The 21558-nt window shown below is 40.1% G+C and overlaps 1 protein-coding gene across 3 annotated transcripts in view; it reads right to left on the reverse strand.

The window, feature by feature from the left end:
• Window positions 1-746: 746 nt before the first annotated feature.
• The window catches only part of insc (inscuteable), a 296952-nt gene continuing 276140 nt past the window's right edge, over window positions 747-21558 (reverse strand). For all 3 annotated transcript variants that reach the window (XM_067144206.2, XM_068227023.1, XM_067144207.2), the window contains exons 5-9: window positions 15778-16017; window positions 12513-12684; window positions 8873-9230; window positions 2790-2913; window positions 747-1042 (exon numbers count right to left, since the gene is read on the reverse strand). In XM_067144206.2, the coding sequence (XP_067000307.2) occupies window positions 911-1042; window positions 2790-2913; window positions 8873-9230; window positions 12513-12684; window positions 15778-16017 (1026 nt within the window). In that variant the 3' untranslated portion in view covers window positions 747-910. The remainder of the gene's footprint in view (window positions 1043-2789; window positions 2914-8872; window positions 9231-12512; window positions 12685-15777; window positions 16018-21558) is intronic.

Consider the following 21558-nt stretch of genomic DNA (forward strand, 5'->3'; position numbering starts at 1 on the left):
AGCCTTCATTATTAGAAGAGTAACTCTCCAGAAGTCCAGCCCTGCGATGTAGGGGGCAACGCGTCCGTCTGTCACCCGGCGACTCTGGGTTCGATTCCCGGCTGGGTCAGGGGTTTTTAATTGTAAATGATTAATATCCTTAGCCTGGGGACTGGGTGTTTGTGTCGTCCTTAACGTTCCTTTCCTCACATTCAACACACTACACTTCCGCAATTACAATTACATGCAGGTTCATATCATATAGTGCAAGTAGTGGCAAAAGATCTAGAGAGGTCGACGCCATGAACGAATATCATTTTTTTTAAAAAACCTCTCCAGAATATAGTATTGCTTAATGCTGCTAAGAGGAGAGAGAGAGAGAGAGAGAGTGTGTGGTGGGAGTCCTGAGCACCTACTGAAATTTAATCTTGACGTCTACTCTCTCTCTCTTTGGTTGTTCATAGACATCAGAGCATGATCCAGCGGAGGATAGGATTAGTTTCCATTCAGGAGAAAATAAGAGAGATGCCTTACAAAATACAGCGTCATTCGAGAGCAGCGACTGATACTGCTGCTTACAATGCCTACAACTATACCTTCAAAGGTAAGTGGCCCTGCAAAAGACCAAGATAATGGTGGCAAGACTCACGAGTCACTGATATAAAGTTTGCTCAGCTTGAACATAACATGGGGTATGATGGTGCTTGTCGATCTGAAGAACAGACTCTTATCTGCAGGAAAATGCTAAGTCAAAGAAGAAGACACCAGAAAATGAATATGGCACTTTATAATATATTGGAAGTTATCTTTACACTTTGGTAAATGTTTGATATTTTAATACTGTACATAAGTAATTTTTTCGTCATTGTATATTACACCGAATTTGCTTCTTCTGTCCTCTTATACAATCTTATTGAGCATCTTGAATAAGTTACACATAACTCTCTTGTCGAGATGAGTAGAGCAGGAAAGAATCAAGAAGACGAGGTTCCACCAATTCTAATGCATCCAAGTCCTCTATTACTTTGGTTCCACAGTTGGCCGATATTTTCCTCAGTGCAGCCTGAAAGAAAAATGATGAACTGTGACGTGACTGCAATGAAAACATAACATGAGATAATTAGCAGTAAGTGGAAAAGATTTTCTTCATAGTTTTAATGAATCCTTGTGAAATAGGCTGACTAAATTCCTTTCTAATTGAAGCAAATATGTAAATATATTAAATTTCACCTTTGTTGTTCATAGTTTACAAGGATCATCTACTGTAATGTATAAAGTGGCAAGGAGGGATTCAGTTACGTGGAAATGTAGTAAGCAGTTTGGCCTGTGCCGACGACTTGGTCTTAATAGCAGACTATGCTGAAAGCCTGCAACTTATATCTTAGAACTTGAAAACAGGTGCAATTACTGTGATATGAAAATTATCCTTTCCAAGACGAAAGTGATGTCAGTAGGGAAGAAAGTTAAGGAAATTGAATGTCAGGTTGGGAATACAAAACTTAAACAGGTAGATCATTTCAAGTATTTAGGATTGTATTCTCCCAGGATGGTAGTATAGTGAGTTTGAATCAAGGTTATGGTTGCCATACGTCCTGAAAAAGCGGGATTGTCCTGAATTTAAGCATGTGTCCCTAAATGTCCTGAATTTAAAAAATTAGAGCAAATTATTTAACATTTTGTTCAAATGCTTTTGAAAGGGAATGTCCCATCTGTTATATAAAAATCTAGGCAAATAACATTGAATATTATTTAATTTTGGGGTGGTCTGTAAAGTACGTATTTTACTTAAAGTATACGGGAAACTACCTCACTCCTCATTTCCCTAGTACGCCTCTTCAATGATGCCTGGGCCATCTATGACAGGCTGAAGGCAGAGCTGTTGAGGATCCAACCAGCCTTAGGGCTGAAGACTGAACATACATACTTAAAGTATGATTTCTTGTAATTTTTCTGTTTCATTTTTAACATTAACATCATATAATAAATGTGTCTTTTGATAATGGATGGGACAGTTCACATGGAATTACCCAAATACACTCGTTGGAACCACAGGCGCCAACTTTTGGTCTTGAGCACGGGAACAAGGATTAATATATAAACTATTATTTTTAAAAAAAAACACGATTGCATCCTCGTACCATTATATGCATGGAGCCAAGTGCTGCCATGAAATCGGTGCCTGTGTTCGGAACTTGTTGATGTTGGCGTCCTGAATTTCATCCTGAACCTTATGGCAGCCCTAATCAAGGTGCATTAAAGCTAATGCAGTGAGCTTGCAGTTGCAATCGGCAGTATTCTGTAAGAAAGTAGTTGGCTCCCAGACAAAACTATCTTTACACCAGTCTGTTTTCAGACCAATTTTGCTTTATAGGAGTGAAAGTAGCTAGAATGATCGCTGGTACAAGCAGGTGGAAAAATGACAGGAGGGTACTTGGAATGAGGAGATAAAGGCTAAGTTAGGAATTAACTCAATGGATGAAGCTGTATGCATAAACCAGCTTCAGTGGTGGGGTCACTTGAGGTGAATGGAGGAGGATAGGTTATGTAGGAGAAAAATAGAGTAGGTTATGGAGAGTAAGAGAAGTAGAGAGAGACCAAGTTGACTAAAGTTACACTCACTTTCTAATGATCTAAAAATAAGGGGTATGGAACTAATGAGCCCATAGAGCTAGTCACAAATAAAGTATTGTGGAGGCATTTAAAAAAATCACATAGGCTTGCAAACTGAATGCTGAAATAACATCACTTTTGAACTGAACTGAAAAAAGGGTAGACATTTGCAGGTACTTATATAGCAAAGTTTAACTTACAAGGCATGCTACTAGCACTCCATCGCTATGGTTCCTCTCCCTTTCATCTTTGCAGAGTCTCACCAATCGTGTTACTCCTTGAAGGTCTACCACTTGACGGGCCACTTCAGTATCACTACACAGCCTGAAAAATAGAAAGCCTGTGTCAGAATGTTTGTAAGTTACATCTTCTCACTTTCCTAATTAGAGTACATTGAAATTTTAAATTTTGTTTGTAACATACAGATGTCTGGTACGCCACAGTAATTAAGTAAGCGAAAATGCACTCGCTCAAAATACATACAGTGAACTGTTTGCAGTATGCTATATAATAAGCCAGGCCATTTAAAGAGGGTAGTGCAGGGCAGGCCAGGGTTGTCAGGGCTGGGAATGAGCCCCGAAGGGGAGAAGGAGTGAGTGGGAAAGAGATGGAGGGGAGTGGGCTGTATGAACTTTTCATATTATGAGACATAGACAGAAAGGATATTCAAGAATTTAAAAAATCAATCTTTAAGAAAATAATACAACAAAATAAAACCATCCTTTCTTCTGCATTCAGGACAACACCTGACATTTCTTTCAATTTCACCAAGTTAGTGATGTCAGGAAAAAAATTGTTTGAGCAGAATGACTTCTTAACCCTACTTCTAATGCAACTTCAGATGAACATGATCTAGTTTTACTCTCATTCAGTTCTCTTAGAAATTTGACCGGAACCTGCTCAAAATTTACATTCATATTTCTAAACAATTGTTGAACTTTTTAAAGGCTTCACAGTTACTATCAGAGTTATGATGGGACAAGTTACGTGGTTTTAAAGATGGGAATTCATCAGAATCTCTCTCCTGTAATTATTTTTCGAATTGAGGAAGTTCCATATTAAAAGCCTGAATTCTGTCCCACATAGCACCAATCAACATATTTTTGCCTTGGAAAGAAACATTTAAATTACTCAAATAACTTTTAATATCAGCTAAAAAAGACAAGGACAGCAGCCCAACATGTGCGTTCTTACATCGCCACAGCGAGAGAGAGAGAGAGAGAGAGAGAGACGTGAAGGTCAGCCGTGGGCGAAAATGGAGCTTTGTCAGGGCTCACTAGTCTTCAAATGCTGAGTTGGAATGGCCTGAAATAACTAATAGGATAGACAGATGTTGGACAGATTTCTTGGCTTCTTGATACATGGAGTTCATCTACAGTTTTGTATGCCTTCAGTACGAGTTCAAATAATGATATCATTTGCTACAAATTGCGGTAAATGTTGCATGCAACTTTCCTGACATAATAGAACTACACAGGTTTAATAGGTAAATGAGTATTAGGCTAAGTTTATTGCAGGGTAAGACAAGAACAAGTTACATGAAGTTTGATGCTGAATCTTTCATACAAGAGTACACTTACTTTTTGTGTCATGAATTCTACATCTAGCTGAATGTTAAAAGAGAGCAAAACTATCCAGGTCTTACTAAAGCGTAATACTGATTGTTCTTGTCCTTCACTGATAAGTCTGTCAATGATTCACAATGTTTGAGATATGGTGTTGCAACCAGTAGGTCTCAGTTGAGTCTGGTGTTGCTTCAGTTTACTTGCCCAGGCTCCATGGATAACTCTTGTTCTCGTAGAAGAGAAACTTTTCTAAAATAGTATGATCAACTATCTTTAAGCAGACCCATATACCTCTAGCAGTTAGTTTTCATGTAACAGTAAAGAGAAAGTGGTCTTGAACTCTCCAGATGAACTGAAAATGCCAAATTAGTAGCAATGTACCACTTATTTTACTGTGTCAATGTGCACCAAATATATTATTCTGCAGCAAGGGAGCACAATCTTAACAGCAAAATAGTCCATTTTGTTGCCACCACTCTGACCTTTCCAAGACAGTAGCCAGAAACTTCTGCTAGGCGGATGACTTGGCAAGGATCTTGAGAAAAGTGAACATATCTTAACAAAAGACCTGGCCATCTTGGCAAACTATTTCAGGAAATGGTGACTCGCTTCCAGGGCAGCCAAGACAGAGGTATCTATCTTCCACTAGAATAACCACCTGGCAAACATGAAACTGAATATCAGTTTTGCCGTTCCAGGTTTCCAAAATATCTAAGGGTTATCTTAGACTGGACTTTATTATTCAAGAAACATCTCTTGAACTTGTTGAAGAAAGTGAAAACTCAAAGCAATTGTCATTCAGAAGCTATGAGATATTAACAGGAGTTCTGCTGCTGGCATCCTGCACTCTTTGGCCTTACCATTGGTTTTCTCTACTACTGAGTACTGCACTTAGGTGAGGCTTAACAGCCTGTATTCCAAGTATATTGACCCACAACCGAATACCAGCATGCGTCTTTTATCTGACACCAACAGATCTACTCCAGCTCATTGGCTCCCACTACTGTCTGGAATAATGCCACCAGATCTACAAAAGTCTAATGCCCTTATTTGAGAGTATAAAAAAATCTGTGGTAATCCTCAGCTGCCTGTCCTAAACGACATATATGATCTCAGTCTCTGAAGATTGCAAACGTGACAACCACCCCTTCATGATACTGATGTAAAGACTTCAACCAACTTCAGTTCTTTGGAGGAGATGAAAGATCGCAGGAAGAACTCTACAGACTTGCACCTGCACAACATCTTGCTAGCAGATCTCAACTGCCATGCACGACATGGACCAGACTGAACAGGATCAGAACAGCTCATGAAAGGTGCAGAGATTCTTTCTATAAATGGAACATCATGCCATCTTGAGAATGAAGTTGTAGAACCCCTGGTCAGACCAACACCCACATTGTAAACGGATGTTGGCAGTTACCAACAGCTAAAGTATTACAGTAGATTTTGAGAAACTAGATATTCAGGTGTGATAATCACTAATGCCTGTTGTGAATATTCATGTTTCTTTTGTTATTGTGAATATAGTGTTCATAATTTCCTTGCCATATGCTAAATAATAATAATAATAATAATAATAATAATAATAATAATAATAATAATAATAATAATAATAATAATAATCCAAATCAAAAGGGTTCCCTTGTAAGTACAGGATTATGTACATTACCTTCTTAATTATAACTCTGTTATAGCAGCCCAGATTCATCACTAGTGAGATATTGTATGTACAGTGTGCTTTATTTTCTGGTATTCTCTAGAACAAGAGAGGTACCTTCATTGACCTGTCTCTCTGTGATCTTTGGCTTTGACAATTGGAGGTATGAACAACATAAACTTAGTTCTTGAAAACCACTTTCCAAAGCTCTGTTGGACTTGCTGTATTTACTCCCATTCTGTGAAAACAGTGCATCAGTTACACTTCTCGTTTCGGAATTATTTGTGGTGGTAGTTTAAGGTGATTCATGCTATATACAGTAACCAAGTGGAGTGGCCGTGCATGTTAATGCTCTACGGCTATGGAGCCAAGCTGCGCATTTGGAAGATGAGTGGGTTTGAACCCCACCGTCGGTTGTCCTGAGAATGATTTTCTGTGGTTTCCCACTTACACCTCCAGGCAATTGCCAGCACAGTTCCTACCCATACGACACAGCTGATTCTTTCCACACCGGGCGAGTTGGCCGTGCGAATAGGAGCGCGCAGCTGTGAGCTCGCATCCGGGAGGTAGTGGGTTCGAACCCCACTGTTGGCAGCCCTGAAGATGGTTTTCCGTGGTTTCCCATTTTCACACCAGGCAAATGCTGGGGATGTACCTTAATTAAGGCCACGGCTGCTTCCTTCCCATTTCTAGGCCTTTCTCATCCTATCATTGCCGTATGACCTATCTGTGTTGGTGCGACGTAAAGCAGATTCTTTCCACCTCCTTACCCAATTTCATTCTTCATCATTAGCTCCTAAACTAAGGTTGGCATCAGAAAGGAAACTCAGCCATTAAAATCATGCCAGAAAAATGTCATATCTAATCCTCCAATCCCCAACCCCATATCAAGACTAAGGGGTAGACATACTACCCTAAATACAGTATAAAGAATATTACAATAATGTCGTTATTTCTCATTCTTGTTTGTTTAAAATTAATGTATTTCTTCTCTGAGGTACTGGAATGTTGCCAAATTATGAAATCTTGGTGGTAGTGGGATTGTTATTGTTTCCATAAATCTTGGAACTATCCTGATCAGAACCTGTCACAAATGCAGGGCTGAAAGAATCCTCGACAGAAGGGTTAACTTGTCATTACTAGTTCTTAGATTTTTTCGTGCAGCATACCCATTTCCTTTCTTTTTCCGGTTTGCTTAGCCATACAAAGATTCATAAGACATTTGTACTGTAGTTATCTGTACATCTGTTTTCAAAATAAAATATCAAATAGCAGAATGTACAGGAATTTTACTTTATCTAAGATATCTAAAACATATGCAAAGTGCCTGCTGAAGGTAACAGTATATCCACTGTCTAGGACTTGACATACATGCTACAACAGGCCCATTACTCGTCTCTTGTGTAAAATAATATCGCTTCTATAAAGTTGTGTCTCTTTCTACTGTTACAAGGGTGGTGATAGCACTTGAGGTGACAACTCTTAAGTGAATATTTTATATACAGTATCCCATTTTAACAATTCTATAGCCCATGGCATATATATTATTTCAAACACTTGTGTAACCCCAAAGATGTTACAATTATTGAGCTTCTACTGGGATGCAAGGAAACATTTCAGTGATTCTTGTGCCTGTTTCAGTATAAGTAAACAAGTAGTTCATAATGGCACTGAAGGGTTCCATTCACATTCTGAGAAATCATTTGTACACTCCGCATTAGCAGACTATGTACACTGACTGAGCAAATGTCATGGGATAGCGGAGCACGGATGTGCAGGTGTGTTGTCTGCGCACCACACGCCGGCTGTGCATGTGACAGGTGTAACATGGAACGTCGTCGTGAGCTGACACCGTTCAAACGGAGTATGGTGGTCGGTGCCCGCCAGATGGAAAGTGCGATTTTGGAAGTGGTGCGGGAATTCGGCTTCACACGATCAACCGTATCCAGGGTGTATCATGAATGGTTGAATGCGGGTGTCACCGTCCACAACAGACGAACGACCGGCCGTCCAGCCACCCTCGATGACCGTGACATGTGAGACGGATTGTCAATAGTAACAGATGGGCAACCGTGCAACAAATCATGGCTCAATTCAACATAGGCCGTGCTAGACATGTCTCCCAGTGGACAAACCGTAGGAACATGGGTTCTATGGGGTATGGGAGCCGGCGCCGCACACGGGTGCCACTGTTAACCCAATGTCATCGGGCACAACGACACGAATTTGTCGCCAGTCACCATGGATGGACACTGGAACAATGGCGTAACGTGATATGGTCGGACGAATCACAATTTCAGCTGCACCGTGCCGATGGGTGGCACCGTGTATGGCGCAGACCACATGAAGCGATGGATCCCGCCTGCCTCGAAGGTGTGGTCCAGGGCGCTGGTGTCTCTGTTATGGTCTGGGGTGCATTTTCCTGATATGGAATGGGCCTCCTAGTTGTTCTGGAAGAGATTTTGAATGGTAGGCGGTATGTTGAGCTGCCTCGGAGACCATCTCCAGCCATTTTTGGCCTTCCAGTGCCCAGACAGTTCTGCGGTGTTTCAAGATGATAACACGCCGCCACATTGCTCCCACGTTGCCCGGGAATGGTTCCAGGAACATGCAGCGGAGGTCCAACGACTGCCATGGCCACCTAGGAGCCCCGATATGAACCCTATCGAGCATATCTGGGATGTCCTGGAACGCAGGCTCCGTGCCATGGATCCTGCACCCACGAACAGACCAGCATTGGTGGCCGCTCTGCAAACGATTTGATGTCAGCTACATCCAGAGGACTACCAGGGACTTGTCGACTCACTTCCACGGCATCTCACTGCAGTTCGCAGGGCCAGAGGAGGTCCCACACGCTATTAGCTGACTATCCCATGACATTTGCTAAGTCAGTGTAAATCACACTGTAAATATTCCCTCTGTACCTTTAATCATGTAGTTTAATCAAGATATTTTCAGTGTGGTATGCTTTGTTGTAATAGCAACCCATAAACTAGGAAATAACTAAGATTACATTTTGAAAATCCAGTCTGTGGTATGTATAAAAGTGATGAAATACCTTGAGAGGGCAATTGCAGACTTATGTTGAAGTCTCTCAGCAGCTGCAATTTCTGGCGCTCTCTGCAGTGGAGAGTGGCGAATCTGCAGGAAGCAAAGTAGAGCAACAACTGCTCGTTGGTCGGCAAGAGGTCTTCGAGACTCTGGCACAGCAGACATGTTGGCTAACAGAGTTGCAGCCTGCTCCTGAAGGAACACAGAGGCTGTAGGACCATGTCGTTTCACACCCTGAAGCAAGATTCCTGCAGTACCATTCTCCAGAAGTGGCCACACGGCTCGTGGCTCCATGAAAGTGATGTTGGCGAGTGCAGCTGCTGCCAAAAGCAGGGTCTCATCTGACGATGTTGTATTGGATAACCCTGCAACATCCACCATTTTTAATTATGTTCAGTGGACTGTGATGCAGGTAATAAGGGAAATACAATGTTTAGATGGTTAATTTGGAGGAGATTTTGCTTCTCATGGAGGTTTGTCACTGAAAATAGGATGATACAGAACCAAGCACTTTAAATTTTTATCCTAGAGGAGACATTTCAGTGCCGAATATTATACCTAGAATAGTCAAGTTTCCTTACAAAAACTATGAAGTTGGCTGGCATCCCCCACACCTACAGCACACTTGGTTGTCTGGCTCGCTTCCTGTCCTTCACTTCCCATGCTGTAGTCAGTAGCCCATGTTCTTTCACAAAGGTGGGAAGACGGTTACCTTTAGAGTAATGTATTTTTGTATATAAATGTCACTATAAATATGAATCAGTTTGTTGTGTTCATGCTGAGTTTATCAGAAGGTTCTCTGGATAACTGCATTGTTCTAGAACTTAAATTCACGATCTTGTGAATAAGTTTGAGACTACTAGTTCAGTACTAAACCAGAAACACACTCGAAGATGTACCATGTTAACAGAAGGTAAAATAGACGAAGTTGGTGCAGAACTTCAACATTCGCCGCAAAAATCACTACCGAAATTAGCACAGCAAGTTGAGTTCTAGTGACTTCTGTACATACTGCAACCGAATTATTAAAACTCAACCTCACAAATGCACACTTGTTCATAATTTAAAACCAGCTAATCCCACAGCACATGTAGGCAACATTACAGTAGCCGAGCTAAATCATGTCAGTTGAAATGTGTTTACCTGGTACAGTGCCTGTTTAGCTGTAGAAGGACGGCATTTTCAGCATTTTCTATGAGGTAAGAATTTAGTTTAGTTTCTTATACTGTATACACAGATTTACAGATTTAAGAAGTGAAGACAGAGTGCTGGCCAGATGGGCCACGGGTGTCAGGGAAGCCAGCCGGTCTTGGCTCATCCTCGTGTGAGTAGTCAGTTTTTCTACAGAACACCCTGTACCTTTTTTCTTCTTTCCAGTTATTGATAGCCTTTCCATTGTAGATTAGTGAGATCAGTATTAACGTATGACTCTGAAGCCTTGACAGTGATGGTTGAGAAGTTTCTAAGGAGAGGGTAGAGGATGTTGATGTAGAGTGGAGAACTAGGACTGTGGCAGAGCTGAAAGATCTAAATAAGGTTGTCTCTCAGATTAAAGAGTAATAGACCGAGATGGCTTAGCCATATAGAGATGTCAGAAGAAAAAGGAAAGGGAATAAGGTCTTATATGGAAAACCAGGAGAACACCATTGGGAATGAAGACAGAGAAAAAGTTGGCAAGAAACACTGAGCAGGACCTGAAAAGTATGGGCGATAGAAGGTGAGAGACCTAAGCAATAGACAGAGATGATTGGACTGGAATTGTTTGGAAGATGAAGGTACTACATGAGGTGTAACGCCCAGGAGTAAGTAAGTATGGATTAGCCTACTTGATCAACAGTTAGATTCTATTATGTACTGTATGAGATCTGTTAAAAGCAAATAAAATCTCTGTACAGTCACAGCAGTCTGAGTCAAGTGGGAAGACTGTTTTGCTTTGATAGGCTACTCAGAATTTCATTCAAAGTGGCTGTTATGTTGTCGTCTTATCCCAACCATTCATTGTGCTGTGCTCAGCAGAAAATTTCACTGCATTAAATACCACTTTGCACTAGGCCAAAATATTTTTACTTCATAAACATGATCGCAACTGAAAGAGCGTACCATTTGACAGAGACTATAACTCTGTTCTGTACAGTACAAGGATTTCTCTGTATGCTGATATTTACACAAGTCTCATATATTGAGTTGGTGCTTGAAAATTTTGTGGAGGTTGCCTAACTGAGACAATAATGGCTGGTTTGGTTAACTAAGAAGGATGTGTGTTTGAAGTTGAAAAATTTGCAAAACAAGACTTCCACTTCTGGAGACGCACATGACCCTGAGGTTCACTCAGCCTACACCACAAATGAGAACCAGAGAGCCACTTCTCTGGGGCCCTTCTGGGCCTGTACAGAGATAGCTTGTTTTGAAAGCTTTACTTATCCAACTTTGAATTTAATATCTGGAATTTAGTACTTGTCCAATATGCACCCACAACAGAAACAGAAAATCATAATCCATTCTGTTCATGCATAACACCTAATACCTTCATTGGACAACAAAATGGTGCTAAATAATGTCAACATTGCAGTCTAATAGCATATTTTTCTTGAAAGATATTTTAGAATCTGGAATGAGAAAAGTTAGTGATTAAAGGCTGGTTACAAATTTTATAATTCATATTTATGGTCAGGATTGTTAAGAGCTTGTCTCTTGGTTTGGAGTAAACCTCAACAAGACAAAGCTGATGGTGGTTGACTATGGCAAGACCCTTCTGTTCACTGTTTTCTTGACGGATCTGTATATTGTACATGAATTTATTTATCTAGGCTCAATTCTGAGTGATAAAGGTCACTGTGAAGAGTAAATTAAAGGAAGATTAGCTCTTGGATGCTGTGCTGTGGAAAAGTTGAAAATCATCTGACGTGACAGAAACAGATAGAATACCAGAATCTGCTTAGTACAGACTCTCGTGTTTTCCATCTCTTGTACCATTGTGAAACCTGGACTATCTAAGCTAGAGAACATCATTGTATTGAAAACTTTGAAATGTGGTGCTCACAAAGAATGCTAAGAATACCTACTATAGACACAAAGAAGTACGAATGTGTCAATCAGGAATGAGTTGTGCGTGAGGAGATCTCTTTCTTTACTGTGCTATCGGAAGATATTGCAGTTCTTCAGCCACATCACGAAACGATTTATAGAATGCTACAGTTCAGGGAATGGTCAATGGTAATAGGCCAAGAGGAAGAGCACCAAGCACATGGGTTGATCGGGTAACAGAGGTCACCCAGAACTCTTACAGGAAGATCATACGAGATACAGAAAATCAACAACAATAGAAGCAGCAGGTCATGTCCAGAACAAATTGGCACGATGCTCAGCCATGAGCAAGATGATTAGAGAAAAAGATTTATGGTCATCAGCTGAACTCATAAAGTAGGTTTTGGACTTGATGGTGAACTTCTCCTAGCTATCTACTAAGCAAACAAGAGTTCAATTTCTGAACATTCTTTGACTGCCTACGTGAACACTAGGATGATGTTCTTTGCACTAGACAAACTTGACATTTCTAAAATACATTTTGAGTTTCTTCCAGTAGAAAAAAAAAAAAAAAGCAGAATTTGTAACTGAAATCTAATAGTTTGTTCTTTTGTAATACTTACTTGTAAGAGAGCGTACAAGGACAGGCATTTGCTCAGCAAGTCCTTTAACGCCCTGATTGTCTTCCACCCACGGTGCCGTGATCTGTGCTAGTACAGCTGCTGCTTCAGACACTTCAGGCTCTGGGCGCTCTTCATCGCTGAGCACCTCTGCCAGGATCTCGACACCACCAGCCTGGAAGGAACAAAACATCTGGTTACTGACAGATTTGAAAAACATAAATCAAATGTTGATTAAGTAGGACTCAATACAACAGACGATAAAGAAGATAAATAAATTTGAAAACTGTGAAAGACTGACAAAAATTAGAAAGAAAAGAGCCACTAAATAAGAATACTTTTACAGTCTTTTGAGACACCAAAGCGTTGAAATTTTATTCCGCTAGAATTATTTTATGTGCCATTAAAATATACTAACATGAAGCCGGTGTAGAGTACATTCAAATAATACTAAACTTAGCCAGCATTGAATTTAGGCCCAGAAAGTGTGCTCTTTGCTATTTAAGCATTCAGCCCAGCAGGCCATTAAAATTAGAACAAGAACAGAATAAAGTATTGAAGAAAGTGAGTTTTAAGACATAATAAATCCAATTTATGCATCTTACTACTCGACCACTAAAAGGGAAGTATTTCATACCTACAGAAATGATAATACAGTATGTTTAATTATATTCCATTTATTTCAATCAATCAATCAATCAATCAATCAATCAATCAATCATTTACTACTGATCTGCATTTAAGGCAGTCGCCCAGGTGGCAGATTCCCTATCTGTTGTTTTCCTAGGCTTTTCTTAAATGATTTCAAAGAAATTAGAAATTTATTAACATCTCCCTTGGTAAGTTATTTCTGTCCCTAACTCCCCTTTCTATAAATGAATATTTGCCCCAATTTGTCCTCTTGAATTCCAACTTTATCTTCATATTGTGATCTTTCCTACTTTTAAAGACGCCACTCAAACTTATTCGTCTACTAATATCAATCCACGCCATCTCTCCGCTGACAGCTCGGAACATACCACTTATTACATGTGATAAATATCATTTTTGATCCATATTGATGATATTTGATTGAAATAATAACAATAAGTTATTTTAATAATTTGTCCACCTAATCAATACAATAAATCTTGTCTTTGTTGAGTTATATTGACATGTTAATTAAAATGGTACATGTTTTACCTTACATATAGGCATCATCAGCCATGGGTTTAACCTTGAAATAAAATCAGGCACCTGATTTACATAAAAATAAGGTAAAACTAATATATAAAAAGCCTTAATTAATGTTAATTAACATTAACATTGTTTTAAAACCAATGCTATAAGTGAGAAGTTTATAATTGGTGAAAGTATTTACAATAGTAACATTGAAAGACTAATATTATAAGTAAAATGAATAGAGCAACAGTTTGTTATAAACAAGTGGTAAAATTGCTATAAAATAATGTTGACCGACTAGCAGTTGGAACTAGATAATATTGAGGATGACGCTCAGAATCGTATTTTTAAAACATAATGTTAAACAAAATAAAGTTGAAAGATGGTCAAGTGACTTGTAATTATTTGTTTATGTAAGTTAAAAGTCAATAGCATATGGTGATGTTCTGATTCGCTTTGATGAAAAAGTACGAGGTTGTCGTTGAACGGTAATATACGATGTTTATAGTGGACCTCCATGGACCATCTCAATTGATATGATGTTATAATGTTAAAAATATGGGTTTGTTGACATGCTGATCCTGTCCCATTGTTTCTTGAACCAGTGTTTCAGAGACACCCGTCAGATCCTCCTTCACTGCGGTTGCTCATGGAGTGGTACATTTTTAAGTCATGAGAAGATCAAAAATTCATCAACATATTCTAGTGTTTGGCATTCGAGATAGATGACCATAAAATATAAGGCAGCACTTCCTTGTAACAAGTGAGAGCTTTTCTAATTTAGTGTACAGCTCTGCATTTGACATCAGATGATATTCTCCCCAAGATGTTAGGAATTTCCTATCTTTCATTTGGATCCTCTCTATCTCTCCAAGATGAGTATGGTGGTGGTGGTGTTATTGTTTTAAGAGGAAGTACAACTAGGCAACCATCCTCTATTAGCACTAATCAAAGGGGGAAAAAATGGAAGAAATCCGACACTTTGAAAAATGAAGGAAAGAAAAGAGCCATGAAGGGCATGAAAATTTAATAAGCTTTGAATAGCTGAGAGCTATCCCAAAGAAAAGAAGAGAAAATATTATTAGCATTTTAAGGGTTGGTAGAATACATCCACTGTGTCCACTGCCGGTCGTAAGAGACAACTAAAGGGGCTGTTAGCTTAGGAGTTTGATGTGGTGACCACAGGTCGCTAGCAGAGTATGACATTGCTTCCACTTGTTTGTGGCAGGCTCCTCACTTTCATGGTTAACGTGTGACTTCCTTCGGTCAACTCTTATTTTTCTTCCAAACCCACCTTTGTTGAGTTGCAAGATCTACAGAGTCTAACTTTTTTCCTTCATGACTTTTCTCTATCTTTTGCCGATAGCAGTACTATAGCTGTCCAAAACAACGTACAGACTCGATCAAATTCATTTATAAGAGATGGGTATCGCTTAATACTTCGAAGTTTAGATTCGTTCAAAGCTTTCTGGTCAAAAGAATCAAATTTGGAAAGATGCTTTGCTTCACGGAACAAATGGGTCTACTGAGCTGTCCGTGCTGTCTGATTACAATGGGCAGAACAAGTCTGGGCAGAATTGAGCAGGTTGGAAACTCAAACATTTAAGCGCCTTACGCATTAGTGCCACATCTGTACAGTCTTCTTCTTTTCACCATCACTGCATATTATAACTCCGTAATGCACATGTGTGAAGTAGAAACAAGCAACAGTTTGCATTGACTAAGTGACTGAACAACTTAGTGAACTGGAATACCAAGGCTGTTATTGAGTTTCGAGTGTAGGTTGACACACAAGTTCTCTGTTCATTCTTGCAGCAGACCTGTTCTCAGATCAAACTAGAAGAGTAGCAGAAATGCAGAGGTGTAGTCTAATGAAATGAACTCGTACACTTTCACTGCAAGGCTCTAGCCCGTACCTTCATTCTTCGAATGGTTGTGCCTCTTCATTGTCTTTGATAAGAGGATGGTTGCCTAGATGTACTTCCTCTTAATACAATAATCATCACCATCAATTAATTCAAAGAGAAAAAAAATAGAGATATTTTTATTATAAAAAAAGGTGCCAGGCTATAGCTTATCACTTCTGTTAATTATATGAGTACCATACCTGTTCTAGCTGTCTTATGCTGTCAGCAACACAACAGACAGTAGCAAGGGCTCTGAGAGCTGCAGTACGTATCGAACTTGACCGAGATTCAATACAGACAGACAGGAGCGCCCGGACACCTCCACATTGCGCCACCAACCCGCTGAGGTGACGACCTTCCAGCCCTAGAGTCGACAGACTGGAGAGTGCAGACCGTAGCGCCATTTCGCTGGTGGGCTCTTCCAACACGTTCACCAGCACCTGAAACATCAACTACAAAATATCAGTGAAATATAGGGCTAAGCAACTTCCTATCGACACATTATGGATTGGATAAAACACCCTCTATGTTAAACACTTCCTGATTGGTTGAAAATTTCCCAAGTACAAGCAAGATTAAAAGGACTGAACACAATCTGTAGTAATACAGCGAGAGCTCTAGTAATAATCTCAAGAGAATCTGGGACTCGAGTTGTATTTATTTTGGCTTAAGCGAAAACTACAACATTAAATATGTAATGATAATAGGACATGGAAATAGAAAACAAATCAAATACATAGGTAGACCTTTCATAACCTAAACAGGGAACAAATCTTTCAGCAAGGATAATAATGATTTATTGACTATGTCAACAACTTCCCACATGAATGGGTTGCCAGACTGACAAAATAATACATTACACACATAAATATATAATTTTCAAGGGAAAAAATTGTGTCTTTATATGATGAAATAAAGCAGGTCAGTATAAATGAGATTGGAGTATGTTTGCAGACCCTCAAATAGCAGCCATGACAATTTTATCAACGCTTTTCACAGGTGGCTGGAAGATAAACTGTTTTATTTTGCATTTAAACTCTTTGAGCTCTAGTCTTCCAATATGTTGGTCTACAGAATGACACAGTTACCTCCTGCTGATTGTGCATTCTGTGGTCAAATGTGTAATATTGAAGATGTTTCAGTGTACTATTCTGATGAATTTATATGCAACACAGAAGAAAGTTTGGAATATCACGGATGCAATGCAATAATAAAGTTACAGAATGTTGTTTATTGTATGACAGACGCATATAACCCAGAAAAGTAAACTTTCACAAACTCAAATGTGTTTCTTCCAAATATCTAACACAAATAAACAGTAATAATGAAAAGGTTACAATTTGTCTCTATTTTTTAAGTGAAAGTTTTTCCTTCTTCACTCTGTGTTAGTACCGTGTATGGCCTCTTGTGCCATTGTTAAGTTGTTAAGATGTCTGACACACTGTGGCATGCTTGCGATCAGTACATTGATGTCATCTTGAGGAAGAAGGTCCCATTCAATTGGGCAACTCTAATGAGGTCTGGGAGTGTCTGTGGAGGTTGAAGACGATAAAAAAGGAGCAGTCTTCAACCTGTCCCATGCATGCTCAATGCAGTTCATATCCAGTGAATCAACTGGCCAATTCATATGGTGATACGCACCTTTCTCATGAAGTTCCTCGCTGATGCACATCGATGAGAGTGAGCATTGCCATTGACTAAAACGAATTCAGCACCATTTTTCATCACTAAAGCGTTGTACAAATTGTCAAAGAATTTCATCGGTATACCACTGGGCAGTTAACTTCACTTGAATTGGTATCAAAGGTGTATGGCGGTCATGCATAATCCCTGCCCAAAACATTTAATCCCAATCTCCAAATGCATGCACATTTTGAACGTGTTCGTACTTTACATCTCCACACCCTTTGTCAATGTTTACCTGGCCTAGGTGGTGTTCATGTTTCATCTGTGAACATGACATTATACCATTCATCCACCCCCACAATTAAGACGTTGAATGCCTCTGTCTTCTCCTCTTAACATGGAACACATCAAATCAGTCAAATAATTGGACACTATGCAGCCAGTTGCAAACAGTTTGTGCAGATACACAGCCCCGGTTGCCCTGAAGAAGTGATCTCATAACTGCTGAGCAGTCTAAATTGGTCTTGGTCTCCTTTGCACTATTATGCTGATATACTGATCTTGACATGGCGTTGTCACCCTTAGTCAACCTTTCCTCGGTCTGTCAGTCACATCATTGGTCTCGCGGTACCTTTCCCTCATTTTGACATTGCACTTTGGCTAACCGCTACAAAGTAGATACTTCTGCTTGTGAATGCCACAATTTTGGCTCAGTCAAATTGGGAGATACACATTGCACATGAAACATAAACACTAGATGAAGCTTGTACTGCACTCTATACACTGCTATCACCTGAAATGGCCTAGTTCACCCCAGACTCAACACAGACAGTAGACAGTGACATATGCTGTATTGTAATCAAACAACAGAATTACCTGTGTGTTTACAGTGTTCTCTACTATTTACGATAGGACTGCACATGCCCTACCACACAACTTGCCTAATTTCACAATATTCCAAACTCTTCATATAATGGCATGTGGCCCCCGAAGAGGCCTGATGCAGGTCTTTCGAGTTGATGCCATATAGATGACCTGCATATCTGTGAGGATGGGGCCCTACCTATGATGAATTCTAATGATGAAGACAGCACACACACACATACCCAGCCATTGGAATTAACCAGTGGAGGTTAAAAACCCTGACCCAGCCGGGAATTAAACCCGGGACCTCTGGACCAAAGGACAGCACGCTAACCATTTAGCCATGGGGCCGGACAACAAGTGCTTGTAATTGCGATAACACAAAAGTGATAATAATAAAACTATAATACTGTGGCGATAGACACCTGTTGATTGGTTAAAGTTTGTGGTATTCTTATACCAGATTGGTTATTGGAGCCATAAGCTAAATAGTCATAAGAGATTTCTTACTAATGAATAAACGGAGATTTAACTACACTTTGCTCATAAAAGGCTGCACTTCTATGCTTTCAGTACAAATTTAAATGCTAACATTCACTACATATAGCCAAAATTCTGCATCTTTTAATAACCGGGTGAGTTGGCCGTGCAGTTAGGGTCGCGCAGCTATGAGCTTGCATCCGGGAGATAGTGGATTAAAAACCTACTGTCGGTAACCCTGAAGATGGTTTTCCTTGGTTTTCCATTTTCAGACCAAGCAAATGCTGGGGCTGTACCTTAATTAAGGCCACGGCCGTTTCCTTCCAACTCGTAGGCCTTTCCTATCCCATCGTCGCCATAAGACCTGTCTATGTCGGTGCAATGTAAAGCAAATAGCAACAAACAACATCTTTTAATCATGGGACAACCACTTAAGTTTAATGGAAAAGTGTGTAGGCCCTATAGGACAATATAAAGAACAAGAAGAAGTATTTTATTAGGAAAGACCATAGCATGAGATGAGGTACTCAAAGGTTTTGACTCAAATTCTTTTATTCTACTCTGTGTTGTCAGGAAGTTTACAATATCCCTCACATCTTGTTTCTTGGCTAACAACGCTGATGACCTATCTCCGTTTTTGTCTGATTTGGGAGGCAAGGATTAAGGTGATCATTAGTACCATGTGCTGACTGATATACACCTGTGCTTTTTATTTATTTATTTATTTATTTATTTTGGGTAATTATTTAACATTACATTACCTCATTTAGGTTTTCGATGGCTATTGGATGGGGAAGGTTCAGGATGGGAAAGGAACCGGCCGTAGCCTTAATTAAGGTACAACCCCAGCATTTTCTTGGCATTAAAATGGGAAACTACGCAAATTGTCAGGACTACCAATGGTGGAGTTCGAACCCACGATTTCACAAATACAATTTTACAGTTACACGACACGTACCACACAGCCAACTCACTTGGTAATTGTCATTCGTTATTATTCCAGTCAATAACAACTTTGGTATCCCAGATAAACTTTCCTTTCAAAGTCTAATAAAGAAATATATTTTTGGAGGTAGGTTTCAGAAAACTGCGTTTCGCCACTGAGGATAGGAAAGTAAGCATGGTCAGTTACTCTAAATGAATCAAGGTGGCAACGCAGAGCATCTGTTACGAAAATGTTCATCCCAAGTCGTGCTTTGTCAACATGTTATCTATTTCTCTGAAAGAGGAAGAGCCATCACCATTACAAAATTTTCTAACTGAACATAACAGCTCTAACTTTCATGGCCGACATCACACTGAGATTAGAAGTTTTCCGGGCTTGTGAGCATCGGTCAATATGACTTTAAGACTTTTCACCGAAAGCTACTAGTTTATAATACCAATATAGTTGGTCCATTATTGGACATTATAAATTTTCCAGCTAACTCATTCCTGGTTGCCAGCATTTTGCCCCAGTGTGCTAAATTGGGCTCATCAGTTGGTAAATAGCACACCCACTAAGACGCATGGCTAGTGCATACCGTGGAGGCCACTGTGTAGGCTACATAGAGCCACCTGCAGTGCCAATGCACTATGAGAGACTGTCTCATTTGCCTTATGGGAATCAACATCTATATCAGCTACTAGTTTACCGGATGAACAAATTTCATGTGTTATGAATTATTATTTATTATTCTTTCTTTCTTAATCTGCTTACCTTCCAGGGTTGGTTTTTCCCTCGGACTCAATGAGGGATCCCACCTCTACCGCTTCAAGAACAGTGTCCTGGAGCGTGAGACATTGGGTCGGGGGATACAACTGGGGAGGATGTCCGACTCTATGGCTAAATGGTTAGCGTGTTGGCCTTTGCTCACAGCGGTCCCGGGTTCGATTCCCGGCAGGGTCGGGAATTTTAACGTTAATTGGTTAATTTCGCTGGCACAGGTGCTGGGTGTATGTGTCTTCAGCATCATTTCATCCTCATTACGACGCGCAGGTAGCCTACGGGAATCAAATAAAAAGACTTGCATCTGGCGAGCCGAACTTGTCTTCGGACACTCCCGGCAATGGAAGCCATATGCCATTTCATTTTTTTACTGGGGAGGATGACCAGTACCTCGCCCAGGCTTCCTTACCTGCTATGCTGAACAGGGGCCTTGCAGGGGGATGGGAATATTGGAAGGGATGGACAACGAAGAGGGAAGGAAGCGGCCGTGGCCTTAAGTTAGGTACCATCCTGGCATTTGCCTGGAGGAGAAGTGGGAAACCACGGGAAACCACTTCCAGGATGGCTGAGGTGGGAATTGAACCTACCGCTACTCACTTGACCTCCCGAGGCTAAGTCGACCCAGTTCTAACCCTCGTACCACTTTTCAAATTTTGTGGCAGAGCCGGGAATCAAACCTGGGCCTCCGGGGGTGGCAGCTAATCACACTAACCACTACACCACAGAGGCGGACCATTATTATAATTATATTTGTCTTTATTAGTAATGGCGAAGTTAGGATGCATAGTTCTGTCTTATACTTAACCACAAATGAGAAAAAGATCAGCTCTTAATCTTATCTTAGAAACAACGGTTATAAACTAGAAGTAATTCGATACAAAATTACATAACTCCTCAAGATTCATTCAGCCTGGCAACAGGCATCGAGGAGACGCTCGCGGCAAGACGACTGAAACGAATTTTGCAAATTTGTTTAATCTAAAGTACTTTAACAATAATACAAACGCAAACAAAAAATTACATCTGATTAAGCAGAGATATTATAAAATTATAAGTTGTTATTGTTTCTTGTTTTGTCCAATCTCTTCTTCCGAGCTCGATAGCTGCAGTCGCTGAAGGCAACATCAATACAATCGATCACTACTGATCTGTATTTAGGGCAGTCGCCCAGGTGCCAGATTCCCTAGGTGCGGCCAGTATCCAGTATTCAGGAGACAGTGGGTTTGAACCCCACTGTCGGCAGCCCTAAGTATTGTTTTCCGTGGTTTCCCATTTTCACAGCAGGCAAGTGCTGGGACTGTAC

Source organism: Anabrus simplex, chromosome 3 (genome assembly GCF_040414725.1).
Source record: "Anabrus simplex isolate iqAnaSimp1 chromosome 3, ASM4041472v1, whole genome shotgun sequence".
In the NCBI taxonomy this organism is placed as follows: domain Eukaryota; kingdom Metazoa; phylum Arthropoda; class Insecta; order Orthoptera; family Tettigoniidae; genus Anabrus; species Anabrus simplex.